This window comes from Balaenoptera ricei, chromosome 10, assembly GCF_028023285.1.
Source record: "Balaenoptera ricei isolate mBalRic1 chromosome 10, mBalRic1.hap2, whole genome shotgun sequence".
Classification (NCBI taxonomy): Eukaryota; Metazoa; Chordata; class Mammalia; order Artiodactyla; family Balaenopteridae; genus Balaenoptera; species Balaenoptera ricei.
Window position 1 is genome coordinate 48,216,787 of NC_082648.1, and position 13,788 is coordinate 48,230,574.

Sequence of the window (13,788 nt, forward strand, 5' to 3'; positions counted from 1 at the left end):
CACCGGTGCGGCAACAGTGTACGGCCCTCGTAAAGATGTCGCTGCTGCGGTCCCTGCGCCTCTGTCTGGTCGCGCGGGCCGGGAGCTGCCCAGTGCGGGCTCTTGGCCCCGGCCCCGTTCTGCCTTCCTTGCAGGTCTCCCGTGCGCCGGGCACGCTCCCTCCCCTTCCCCCGGCTGCGTTCGGCTCCATCTCCCCCTTCCCCGCACCTCGGTCCCTCTTCGCGGTGCAGCGTCCGGGCGCTGCCTGTCCCCCACCCCCTGGGTCTGTCTCTCCTAAGGGCGCCTCCCGGCCGACGTGCTCCCACCCCACGAGCTCCTCGCTGCTTCCTGCTTCTCATGCTTTCTTACTCCCTCCAGGCGGGACCCCTTCTGCTTCAGTCGCCCCAACCGTGGCATACATTTCACGCTGGGCCCTGGCTGTCCTCCTCGGCTTCCAGCAAGGAGCTCCTCATGAAGCTGCGGCGGAGAACGGGCTACTCCTTTGTAAACTGCAAGAAGGCTCTGGAGATTTGTGGCGGGGATCTCAAACAGGTGTGGGGGAGGAAGTAGAGGGGAGCTGGCGCGGGGGTGGGAGTGGGGTACTGGGGCCCGACGCCAGTGCGTTTGGGAGGTCGCGTAGAAGTCAGATCTGCTGCCCAGTGACCCATAACGACAGAGTCCTAGATAGGATTCTGACTTGAGTGACAATCTCATCCTTTGACTCTTAACCTGTGTCGAAGCAATTGATTCAGGGTCGCACGGCTAACAAACTATTCCATGCAAGGCTGCTCTGAGGTTTCCTGCTGCTTGGGGCTGAAAGGGCTCGTGGGAGCTTTGGAGTCAGAGCGACGACCAAGACCCAGGTCGTGGTATCGTCACACTAATCCTATGACCTTGGACACCTTACTTAATATTTCAGAGTTGCAGTGTTCTTTTTTATATAAAGAAAATAGTAGTATATGCCCCATAGAGTTGTTGTGAAGATTAGACTTATCCAAAACGCCAGGCACGATGCCCACTGTTTGTCATTTAGTGGTAGGCTGCCAATAAATGATAGATTAGTTTCTCTTGTAGGGCTGAGGGGAAGGAGAAAGAATTGGGGAACCTGAGGTATTTTAGAGCCCCATTCTGTTCTAAATTCTGTGCCTTTGTCATCTGCCCTTTCTCTTTTTTATTTATAGGCAGAGAGCTGGCTCCACAAACAGGCCCAGAAGGAGGGCTGGAGTAAAGCTGCCAGACTCCATGGAAGGAAGACCAAAGAAGGTCTGATTGGGCTGCTGCAGGAAGGAAACACGACTGTGTTAGTAGAGGTGAGTTGTCAGAGTTCCAGATGCCAGGAACAGCTGTCCGTTGGGTGTAGGCTTTGTGGTAGACCCTTTGCATTCTTAAAGAAGAGGTGTTCGAGAACCATAACAGCTAGTTAGAATTAAGCCCGTGAGACCCCAGTTACCAGCTATGGATTCATTTAAGTATAGAAATGCACAGGTTGTGGGTGAGAAAAGGCCTAGTAGTGTAGACTGTTATTCCTAAATGTGAGTCCATTGTGGCCTTACACCTCGTCACTGATTGTTTCCTGGAATAGTTAGATTTTAAAGCTAGGAATTATACTAATTAGATGATGCACAGCGAGCAGCTGTTTTAGAGGAGCTTTAGGGGCCCAGTTGGTGAAGAATCAGATGTGGATTAGTCTAGAGCGAGAGAAGAGATAAACAGGCTGATAAACAAAAGTGGTTTGGTGTCGGAGGAGCCTAGGGAATGAGGCGATTATGGCATGTGCCACAGGCAGGTGGTGAACTTGTAGTGAATCCTTTGGGGGACGTTATGGAACCGTCCTGTGAATGCGCAGGTTATTGCTAACTCATTGGCACAGCAGGAATCACTTCATTCAGTTTCTGGCCTCAAGCTAGTAGAGGAACTGTGGATTTAATCCTAGAGACATTTATTTCTGTTTTGTTGCATCTGCTGCCTGTTTTATCAATACCTTGCTTTAAGGCACTTTTAGTAAACAGCTATTAGTAAACAGACTATTAGTAAACAGCTTATACAGCAACATCAATTTGTTCCCACAGGTGAACTGTGAGACAGATTTTGTTTCCAGAAACTTAAAATTTCAACAGTTGGTCCAGCAAGTAGCCCTGGGAACCCTGTTGCATTGTCAGAGCCTAAAGGATCAACTGTCCACATATAGTAAAGTGAGTTTTGGGGTTGTCTCCAACATGCTGGATTTGTTCCTCCCCTCTTAAGGTCTTTGCTATTCCATTTTTTCAGACATTCTCATGTCTCACTTCCTTATTTCATGTCTCTGCTTAAATGTTATCTCTCTGGAGAGGAGTACCTTCCTCCTATTGCTCTATCCCCTTATTTTGCTTCACTTAAAATCTGTTGTTATAGTTCTTATATATTACATTTTAATTTATTTATTTCTCGTTTGCCTTCCGCAATAGAACGTAAGCTTCATAAGGCAGGAGATTTGTCTTTTCACTAGTGTGTCTCTGGTGCATGAGGAGTGGGCCCAGCACTTGCTTGGGGCTCTGTTGAATGAATGAATGAATGCCAGTGGAAGACAGTCCATCAAATCAGGTGAAGCTTTGTGTTCAGAAATCTAGAATGGCCTGAGGAAAGGATTTCTAAATGTAGATACTGGAGAAGGCACAATTTAGGAGACTAAGCATATTCTTATCTATAGGATCAAGGAAGGAATTGTATCAGTATGCCTTTGATCCATCCTTATTGCCAAGGCAAAAATGAACCAACTACTCACAACAATTTTTTTGTTTAGTACCACCCTTTTCCTTCTGTTTATCTTTCTTTTGAGATCTTATGGTAAATGTTAATTATTACTGGCATTAAATAGTCATATTACATGGAAAACTATGTTGAGATTATTTTTTAGAATTGTACTGAATAGATGAGTCACTTGAAGTAGAAATTCTAATCTTGAGTTTGCCAGTAGCTGTTTGTAACCCTGAGCTATTCACTTACTTTACTGTGCCTCTGTTTCATTATCTGTAACAAGGGACTTTGGTCCCTTTTAGCTTTATTAATTTTTTTTTAAAATTAATTAATTAATTTATTTTTGCTGTGTTGGGTCTTTGTTTCTGTGCGAGGGCTTTCTCTAGTTGCAGCAAGCGGGGGCCACTCTTCATCGCGGTGCGCGGGCCTCTCACTATCGCAGCCTCTGTTGTTGTGGAGCACAGGCTCCAGACGTGCAGGCTCAGTAGTTGTGGCTCACGGGCCCAGTTGCTCCACGGCATGTGGGATCTTCCCAGACCAGGGCTCGAACCCGTGTCCCCTGCATTGGCAGGCAGATTCTCAACCACTGTGCCACCAGGGAAGCCCTAGGTTTATTAATTTTTTCCTTTTGGTCTTTATCTTTTTAAAACTTTTATTTTGAAAAAAATTCAAATTTGCAGAAAAGTTGCCAGTATTCTACAGTAAACTACCGAATAATTTTATCTAGGTTCACCATTTGTTAACATTTTGCCTTATTTACTTTATCATTTTTTATATTCATATTATTGTCATCACTATTGTTTTTTTTATCCTTTTGGGAGTATGTTGCGGACATTAGAACCCTTTATCCCTTCAGCATGTATCTCCTAAAAACAAGGACATTTTCCTATATAACCACAGTACAATGATCACATTCAGGAATTTTAACATTGATACAATATTTTTATTTAGATAATATACAATATACATTCAGTTTTTGGCAACTAGCAGTTTTTCTTGTGATCCAGGATCCAGTCCAGTAGCATGTGTTGCAATTAGTTGCCATGTCTGTTTGGTTTCCTTTCTTTGTTCCTCAGCCTTTCTTTGTCTTTCATTACATTGACATTTTTGAATGGTACAGGACAGTTTTGTAGAATGTCCTTCAATTTGGGTTCAACTGATGTTTCTTCATACTTAAAATATGGATTTTTGTAAGAATCTTAAATAAGTTACCCTCTGTTTTTCTCAGAACATCACATCAGGAGGCACGGGGGGGTGGGACTGTGGTCTTGTTATTGATGGTGCTAATTTTGATCTCTTGGTTAAGGTAGTATCTGCCAGGTTTCTCCACTCTAAACTTACCATGTTCCTTTTTTGTAACTAGTAAGTAATCTGTATGGGAGATTTTTTTGAGACTGTGTAGACATCCAGTTCTTCAAAAAACTTTTGCCTAAAAGTTTTAGCATCCCTTGATGATTCTTGTCAGGATCAGTTGTTACTGTGATAGTTGCATAATGGTTATTTTTCTAACCCTTACAGTTTCTTTCACATGTGTTAGTTTTATTAGGTGGCATTCTATTGTAATAAGGAGACTTCTCCTCTCTTTATTTAGGGATTTACTCAGTAGCAACATTGACTCATAGATTCTTCTTTTATACAATTCATTATACAATCCATTGGTCTTTTTTTTTTTTTAATGAATTTATTTATTTATTTATTTTTGGCTGTGTTGGGTCTTTGTTGCTGCACGCGGGTCCATTAGTCATTTTAATGCTCAAATTATCCCCGGATTTGGCAAGTTTAAGCCAAGGCTATGCAAGCCGGCTCCATTGTCTTTTTGGTATGGCCTTATTATTTTCTGACTATTTCCGTACTTTTTGGCATAACAGAGTATTCTGGGTATATGTCATACTTTCCTTGCCCCAGCCATGGGATTGGCAACTTCTCCAAGGGGTCCTGATCCTTTCTGGTGGGGGAATGGTTTTTAGAAACCAAGATCTGGGCAGCATTAGGTATGCTTAATTCTACTGAGATGTCATTGCTGCTCTGCTCTTTCAGCAGAGCTAGGAAATGAGTGTGTGTGTGTGTGTGTGTGTGTTTCGGTTCTAATCCTGCACCACAGGCTTCTTTTCTTCCCCCTTTCTATATTTGTACCTTCCTTCTCTCATAGTGAATACACTGGCTTCTAGCAACTTCAGTATGTTTGCTTATTTACTCTCTGTAGGGTACACACTTTGTTTCAGAGTTACTATCCCTGACCACTGCAAATAACAAACCTACTAAGGAGTTCAAGATTTCTTTGATGTTCTTTTTGTCCTTACTTTGAAGTTATGTGGCCAAAGGACTGTATCAAAAGTAACTTGGATTAGTTTTTTTCCCCCTTTTGAGATTGTGTTATTCCTTTGAAATACAGTTACAATCTCTGTTTCTGTTTAGTCAGTGTTTGTTTTCACCCCCAATCCTTGTTAATTTAATTTTATTTTTGAATATGTAAAACATTAACAAGGTTCTGGAAGTTAAAACTCTCCTCCCTCCTCCCCCAACCACATAAACAAGTCTTCCCTCCTCTCCCTTCCACCCCATTCCTGTCCACTCCTGTAGATAACCATCTCCACTAATCTCTGGTTATCCTTTTTGCAAAAATAAGCATATTTATACAAATATTTATTACACAAATGTTGGTATAATATGTATGTATTCTTTTAATTTGCTTTTTTCACTTAATATATCCTGGAAATATTCCATAGCAGCTCATGGAGACCATCTTTTTTCTTCTCTCTTTTTTCCCAACTGCATAGTATTCCATATTGTGACTGTACTGTGGTTTATTCAGCCAGACTCGGCCTGTTTGGACATTTAGACTTCCCAGTATTTTATAATTAGAAATAATTGCTCAATGAATAACTTTGTGCCTATGTACTTTTGTATTGTTGGAAGTGTATTAGAGTAAATTTCTAGAAAAAGGATTGCAGGGTCAAAGGATAAAAGTGTATGTAGTTTTGTTAGCTATTGTCCAATTCCCTGCCATTGGATTTGCACCATTTTTCATTCCTACCAACAATCTACAAACCTTTTAGTTTCAACATTTTATGATTGTATGAAAATATTGTTTCTGATTTCTAGGAAACTACATTCTAAGAAGTTAGGCCACAGATTGGGATGGAATTGGGGGTGGAGTGCTTAGCAATTTTTAACGTTCTTGGCTTAATGAAAACATTATCTATTTATACTTAGTTGTCTTAAATCATTTTCTGAGAAATAGACTATATTTTTGCTTAGTCTCTTGGTAATTTTAATTATACAGACTGACTCGTGTTCATTTTCTTTGTGCACTTAGGGCTTCTTGAATTCCTCTGAGCTCTCTGAACTTCCAGCTGGGCGTGAGAGAGAAGGCTCTCTCAAGGATCAGCTGGCCTTAGCAATTGGTGAGTATTTGTAAGGATCTGGAAACTGGAGGTTAATAACTGGATCTCCTGGTATCTTTGTTATTCCTCCAAATCTAGATCAAGAATTACAAGGTCAAGTTCCTTCAAGGGTCTGATAATCTGAATGTGAGAGGTGGGTTGTGTGTTAGATATTTAGTGAGCAGTGGACACCCTGAAAAGCTCACACTCTGCTGAAGAAAACCATTACCAAGCCACCTGTTATTACTTTGAGGGAAATGGGATCCCAGTGTCATCAGAATTTTTAAATTCCTTTAAAAGAATTTAGATCTGTATGAAAAAAATTTTAGTTTTTAGCTGTTTGCAACTAATTAAAATTAGTAGGCATCACTGTGCTGACCAAACAAAGCATGTCTTTAGGCAGAGATGGCCTTTTGACCTCTGGTTGACTACCTCTCTATACACTAGGAAGGAAATAGTCCGTCAGAGGTCATTTCATCTTCTTTATGAAGGGATCCAGGAGTATTTCAGGGCATCATGTTTAGGAATTTGTCCTCTCTTCAAAAAAAAATCTGATCCTGAATTTGTGAAGTTACATTCTTTCAGAACCACTGGATATAGGAGCCGTATCTGGATCATTGGCGGTGGGAGTAGTAGGGATTTTGCCTTCTTCGTACATGTCCTCGATGGAAGGAGGGAGGTACGGCTGGGGTTGGAGCTTGCTGGGAATTTACTGCTCATCTGATGTTTCCAGTCAGGACATCAATTCTGTTTTTATCAGGTCATCTTGAAGTATGTATGATGTTTCAGTGAGTCATGTTTGAAAAACCAGATAGACAGCCGTGTATGGAACTTATTAAGAAATTCTGGAAGAATTGGGTGTTTCAGCCTTGCCAGTTTCTGGGAATTAACTATTGGGTAGATGCTTTGAGCTGTTTTAAGATTCCTTTTGGTTTCTGGTTACTTCCCTTTTATGACTTTTAGTTATAACTATGGCTAATTCAGGAATATTTACCCAGACCCCTTTGTTTATTCTCCTACCCCTACCTACCTTTTGGCTTCTTTGGACTTCTGTTAGAGGGGATAGCATCCTGAGAGAAAGGAGGAAACTAGAATCTGTTTTTGGTTCTTATAAATAACTCTGAAAATATTATCTTTTAATTTTTGATGAGGGGAAGCTGAAACCACCAGATGACATGGGGCTTTGGATTTTCTGGGGCTTTTAGTTTTGGACTTTTTCCTGATACAATGGATGATCAGGAGTTGTCTGTGTCAGTTATAGTGGTTTTTGGGAGGGATGGTGATTTGGTGGGAAAAAACACAAATGGTTTGGAGTCAGATCTGAGGGGGGTTTTTTTGTTTTTTTTAAGATTTTTTTTTTTTTATGTGGATCATTTCTAAAGTCTTTCTTGAATTTGTTACAATATTTCTTCTGTTTGACATTTTTGTTTTTTGGCCACGAGGCATGTGGAATCTTAGCTCCCCGACCAGGGATTGAACCTGCACCCCCTGCATTGGAAGGCGAAGTCTTAACCACTGGACCTCCAGGGAAGTCCCTAGATCTGAGTTTTAATTCCAGCTCTGCCATACATTAGCTCTGTAGCCTTAGGCAGGTTCCTTAAGCTCTCTAAGCCTGAGTTTAAGGTAGTGATGATAGCCAGATTGGAGCACTCACTATGTGCCAGATACTGTAATAAGTTCTTTTACGCATTTTTTTCTCCCAATAACCCTGTTCTCTGGTTATTTTAAGTGGCATCATCTCCATTTTACAGAAGAGAAAATGAAGGCTTGATGAATTAGTAAATGGGGTTATATCATTAAGTTACTTGCCTAAGGTCGTAGCCAGTGAGAGGCAGAACTGAGACCTGCGCCCAGGGTTTGTGTGACACCAGAGCCTGTGTTTCTAAATACCAGCATGGCGCCTAGTTGGTGTTCTGTAAAGTACACTCCATTTCTCCCACCCTCTCCCCCCACACCTCTTTTCCTATTTACACTGAAAATGGTATCTCTCCCTCTGTGGCACATCCACGGTGTAAATGCGGAGGACTGTCTCCCAAACTTGGCTGCTTCTGTGCGTATTTTAGTACTACCATGGGCATCATATTCTGGAAGTGTGTTTTTTGTTTTTGCTCTCTCACAGGGAAACTGGGAGAAAACATGACTCTTAAACGAGCTGCATGGGTGAAGGTGCCAGCTGGGTTCTATGTTGGCTCTTATGTCCATGGGGCAATGCGCAGTCCCTCGCTCCACAACCTGGTGCTGGGGAAGTATGGGGCCCTGGTCATCTGCGAGACATCTGAGCGGAAAGCAAACCTTGAAGACCTTGGCCGCCGCCTTGGGCAGCATGTGGTGGGCATGGCTCCTCTCTCTGTTGGCTCCCTGGACGATGAGCCTGGGGGAGAGGCAGAAACCAAGATGCTGTCCCAGCCGTACTTGCTGGATCCCTCCATCACACTGGGACAGTATGTGCAGCCCCAAGGGGTGTCTGTAGTAGACTTCGTGCGGTTTGAATGTGGAGAAGGCGAAGAGGCAGCAGAGGCTGAATAGGTTCCAGAGACTTTTGGCCCAGGAGAAAATGTTTATTCTTAACTCTGGACATTATTACAAAAAGGAGTTATTTCCTAAGCCTCTTCAAACCCAGCATTTGTTTTTCATTTGAGTTTATAATGAAATTATATACTTCATGGGTTAAGCTATTAAATAAAATTGTTACATAATAAAGAGAATAGAATCTTTTCTTTGTTTGCGTAGTGCTGGGTCTAGCTTTTTTTGTGCCTGACTTGTGACAGGTTTTAGAGAACAACAGGTGGGTCTCATTGAAGTGACTGACAGTGTCTGGGAGAACAGGTGTCACCAACTGTGCTGCTGCTGCCTTCAACGCGGATTTATTATGGTGTCCCTAAAATGTCTACCTTGTTCCATCCTACTCCTGTGACATAGAACTCTCTTGTTCGGTTTCGCTTTGTGCCGCTTTGGACTATGCTTCTATCCTGGAACTTCCCCAGTTACATTACTTGTGCCACATGGATTCTTTTGGAATTGTTGACTCAAACTTGGAGTTGTCTGGAAAATGTGGTTCATTTGTTGATGTCTGTAGCGTGCTTTGAAGGCTCTCTGCAGTGGTATACACACTGATTCTGGCCTCATTACTGAAATTAATAACACATGGCCCTGTTTCTTCTCTGGATAGTGGGGTGTGGATGGGTGGGGACTGAGGTTTCCTGGACAGCTGTAAGGCAGATTTTGGCATTCTTAGGTCAACAGGGATTCCAGTTATCCAGAGAGCTCACTCAACAGTGCCTCTTTACTTGCCCAGGACTGAGACATTTCTCCCAGTAGAACAAAATAGTTACCATAATGGGCAGACCCAAAATACTGAAAAGAACTCCCATTTGCTCTTACAGGTATCTTTATTTGAAAATTTAAAAATCTCTGGCACATACAGTTCTGAGCATTTAGATTTTGACTTCAGGGTGTATATGTGAATAACTTCAATGTTTTGTGGGTTAAATAGGAAATACCGATCTTAAGATTTAAAACAAACTTAGGCCCTTGCCCCAATATTAACCACTCTAAACTTAGTTTTTTTGTTCTCTTACTTTTGACTTCTCCAGATTCCTGCAGTTTTAGTGCTTTCTGCTGAGGCCACAAAAATTAAAAAGTGGGCAGCTAACATTTTAGGTATATAACAACTAAGGAACGCAGGGATGAGAAAAATGGAGAACATGCTGTGATTTGCAGAGCCTACTGTATCAACATTAAGTAGCTGGATGTTAGACAGAAATTAGTAGAGAAATTCCTTCCTGGTACTGGCACTATCTGCTTTCTTCTGGGGTCTTGCAGTAGGCAGATGCCTTGCCTCAGAAAAGCCCCTTTTCTTTCTTCATCTGGAGCTGTTTCCAGCCAGGCAGAGCAGCAAATTGCCCTCTTGTGATGCCAAACACAGAAACAAAGTCCTGTTCAGAGAGGTAATTCTAAGAGAGAAGACAAAGTTCTTAGTTAGAAGGAAGACCTAGTACCTGTCAGTGCTAACGGGGTCGGGGAAATGGGGCCAAGAGAGAGTCCCAGGTAGTTCCTTGAAAGGGGAAGTAGAATGAATTCTTCAGAAAGTTTTTAATAGACTTAAATTATTCATTGGAGAGTTCTTTGGCTTGTGGAGTCCCACCTTGGCCTCTGAAAGCCCTGGCTGGATTCGCTCACAGCCCTACCTGGCACCAGTGTCTTGCCAGAAGGACAAGAAATGGGTTATATATTATGTACAAGTTCTGAACATCAGGCTTTGGCTGAATGGAGAACTAAATCGAGTGATGGTTTTCCTTGCTTTCTGCCCTTATGTGCCATTTTTTATCCAGACATTTTCAAATGCAAGATCAGGTGGACCTTAGTGAGAGCATAAAATTCTCCTAACATTTATTTATTAATGATTAATGAATATTTTCTGTCCAAGTAAAATTATTAAGATATGGTCTCTGTTTTCAAGAAAGTTGCAGCCCAGATACTTAAGAGTTGGTTAGATAAGACACTGTGGAAAATCCAGAGGCCCTTCCCCTTCAAGGGGGAAATAAATTAGTTCATTCAACATGACTGTTAATTCAATCAGCTGAAACTTAAGGTGTGCCTGTGATCTGCTGGGCACCATTCTAGATGCTGAAAAGCTGAGAATGTGGGCGTGAACAAAACAGACAAGGTCCTTGCTCTTGAGGGTATCACTGGAGCGGGGCAGATAGACGGTGACCCAGTATAAAGGGACTATAGGCGGTGAGGGAGGCAGTGTCGGGGTGGTCAGGGGAGGCCTTCCTGGGGAGGTGGCGTTGCAGCTGAGACCTAAATAGTGAGGAGGAGCTGGTTGTCTGATGATCTGGGAGAAAAATGTTTTCAGGCAGGAGCAATAGCAAGCATAAAGGCTCATGTTCGAGGAACAGAAAAACAGCCACTGGCTGAAGGGCGGTAAGTGAAAAGGGTAGTGGTCTGTGAGATGAAATCAGAGGTGGGCAGGGGCCGGATTGTTTGGGGCCTTCGGGGCCATCAGAAGAACTTTGGATTCTAAGTGCAGTGGGAAGCCATTCAAGGTGTTTTAAATAGAAAAGTATCATCTGTTGTAGAAGCCCATTGGTTGTTATGTGGGGAACAGATTGTAGGGCAGGGGTGGAAACCAGTTGGGGGCCATACTGGCAGCAGAGAGATGGAGAGCAGTAGATGGAAGCTAGCTGATGGATTGATGTGGGAGGTGAGAAAAAAGAAGCAAGAAGGAGCCCTGGGTTTTCGGCTTGAGCTCCTGGGTGATTCAGATGTCTATTGAGTGCTTACAGCGCTCCAGATCTGTCCTAGGCTGTATACTGAGATGGTGCTTTACTCATGGAGAGCTCCACTTACATCGGATGCAGCCACTCACCTCCTTTTTGGCAGGGTTCACATCCTCAGGCAACTCCTGACTCTGATTTTTCAACAGAACTTCTACAGGGTAATATTTTGGCTCCGAATTCAGGGAGAGGGTTGTGTCCCTCATATCCTAGGGAGAATAAGAATGTAGACACTGGATAAAAGACTCTTCAGGTCTGTGCAGTTGAAGTTCTGTGTTTATAATATTTAAATTTTGGTTTTTACCACTTGATACTTTATAATCATCCTTTAGAACAATGGTCCCCAAAACTGGCTGCATGTCAGAATCGTCTGGGAATCTAAAATATTAAGATTTTAGGGTCCTTCTTGGGAAGGTGATTCAGTAAGTCTAAGGTAAATCCTGTATAGCCAGTTTGGCCTAGATGTTTTGCTTAAACATCATTTAAATACTGTGATCACATTCCTTCTATTGGTACTTTTACTTGGGCTCTACATTTCCAGCCTTCAAATGACTTCAAGTTGAAGTCATACTTCTTTTAAATATTTTTAAAGGATGCTACATTGCCATTAGCTTTGAAATCCTGAGTTTGTACAGCACAAAGGACAAAACTGCCAGATCGTTTGGACAGTGGTGCCATGTACTTGTCCTGATGTTAAAGAGCTGTTGGATTCCTGGCCAGAAGCTCCACTTCTTTTGGCCATTAAAATAGGGGTAATGGCCTGAGTTTCTGTGGACGCCCCTGTCAGAAACTGATAAACATTATCATTTGGGTTAGAAGCTTATTATTTCTGAAAAATACTACCAGTAAATTTAATTTGTCCTGAATGACGGAGAGAGTTGAATAATAAAATTTGGTTTTGTTTTCGTTGTTTTTTTAAACAGCAAGTCTGTTCTAAATTCTGGAAGGCAGTAAAATAAGGAACTTGGCTCTGAGACCTGCATTTCTACCGATTAAAACAATCTTCATATCAAAATAGACCACCAGAGTGATACTAAGAAGGACATGATAGGGTTTTGGCCATGTTGCATCTGTAGCATTTGCTGTTTCTCTCTGGCTCTGGTTGCCTGTGAACAGCTCCTCCAAGAAACTCACAGCAGTGATTCTCGTGATAGCAGCAGCGTCTCCCAGCTCTTCTTTTAACTGTTCATATGATTTCCCTGCCTGAAAAGAAGAGATAGAAAATACAGCATGAGATGCTGCTTATAGGGGAGGGACATGTCAGGCCTGGTCTGTACCCTCAAGAGAAGCAAAAAAGCCAGGGGACAGAAGACATTTCAGGGATAAGCAAAAATGAAAATCCCCCCTTCTGGGTCTATGCAGGGTTGGAAGGTACTTAAACATGGTCTGCATTCTTTGCTGGTGGCCCCTCAATGCTTCATACTAAGAGCAGTTGACTAGGAGTCAGTAAACCTGGCTTCTTCCTACTGGTTAATTGTGACTTCAGACAAATAACTTCTCTGAGATTCCTCATCTGTTAACACAGGAAACAATGTTCCCTAGCTATCAGGATGTAGAGCTCAAAAAGTAATGTGTGTGGATATACTTTATAAACTTTATTACTTTTTCACACACTGCTTGTTCCTGAGGCAAGCTGTGAATTCTCTAACTGGACTTAGTGCCCTGGTGGGCGCGAAAGAGAAGGAAAGTAAAAAGCGGGAGAGGAGAGGGAGTGGGGGAGATGCGGTCCTGGGTTTACTCAGCCCTTGAGTACCCCGCCATCCCACTGAACTCTCAGTGCCGAGCGCCCTGGCAGTAAGAACATCTTCCCGGTTCTCTCTGTTCTTACGCTCCAAATGTGAGGGTCCCAGGCCAAGAACCAGCCTGTGAATATGGGAGGCTCGAACCCCTGTTTAATGATCAGGATTGGTGTGCCGGTGTCTCGGCCACTGGGGTGAGTGCGCAGGTACTCCTGGGCGGTAGCAAGAGCGCTCTCCTTCTCTGTGGCGTTGGCCTCAGCCCCAATCCACAAGAACACCTGTTGTGGTAGAGACTGAGTATTTGTTATTGCACTCATACCAAGGGCTAAGTATCAATACTAGATCATACATGCTGCCCTGTCTTTCCCTGTCAGCAGTTCACAGCCTCATCAGAGTAAAGCTTTTCTCAGATTCATTTTGATTTATGTATCTCCCAAATCTACATCTCCGGTCCTGAACTCTCTCTCTCTGAACTTTAGCTTCCTGAATCCAGCTTCCTGCAAAACACCTCCTCTTGGCTGACTCCAAGCACGTCAAATATAACACCCCCAAAATGTAGCTCTTTTCTAAACTTGTATCTGTGTCTTCATTCTTGGTGAGTGGTGTCCATTCAGTCACCCAAGGCAATAACCTGGGAGTCATCCTAAATGCCTTCCATAACACCAGGACTTAGCT

General features: G+C 42.7%; 2 protein-coding genes across 12 annotated transcripts in view; one reads left to right on the forward strand and one right to left on the reverse strand.

The window, feature by feature from the left end:
* The window catches only part of TSFM (Ts translation elongation factor, mitochondrial), a 27,814-nt gene continuing 14,026 nt past the window's right edge, over nucleotides 1–13,788 (forward strand). For 2 of the 3 annotated variants that reach the window (XM_059936355.1, XM_059936353.1), the window contains exons 1-5: nucleotides 1–134; nucleotides 358–531; nucleotides 1,161–1,289; nucleotides 2,049–2,171; nucleotides 6,029–6,116. In XM_059936355.1, the coding sequence (XP_059792338.1) occupies nucleotides 36–134; nucleotides 358–531; nucleotides 1,161–1,289; nucleotides 2,049–2,171; nucleotides 6,029–6,116 (613 nt within the window). In that variant the 5' untranslated portion in view covers nucleotides 1–35. Of the gene's footprint in view, nucleotides 135–357; nucleotides 532–1,160; nucleotides 1,290–2,048; nucleotides 2,172–6,028; nucleotides 6,117–8,214; nucleotides 8,806–13,788 lie in introns of those variants that run through there. The other variant, XM_059936352.1, reaches the window with a different exon arrangement.
* AVIL (advillin) overlaps nucleotides 9,474–13,788 on the reverse strand; it is a 19,228-nt gene continuing 14,913 nt past the window's right edge. For 2 of the 9 annotated variants that reach the window (XM_059936348.1, XM_059936344.1), the window contains 4 exons: nucleotides 13,203–13,391; nucleotides 12,509–12,577; nucleotides 11,467–11,583; nucleotides 9,474–10,048 (listed from right to left, as the gene is read on the reverse strand). In XM_059936348.1, coding sequence (XP_059792331.1) covers nucleotides 9,935–10,048; nucleotides 11,467–11,583; nucleotides 12,509–12,577; nucleotides 13,203–13,391 — 489 coding nt within the window. In that variant the 3' untranslated portion in view covers nucleotides 9,474–9,934. Of the gene's footprint in view, nucleotides 10,049–11,466; nucleotides 11,584–12,234; nucleotides 12,578–13,202; nucleotides 13,407–13,788 lie in introns of those variants that run through there. The other 7 variants (XM_059936347.1, XM_059936342.1, XM_059936345.1 and 4 more) reach the window with 6 other exon arrangements.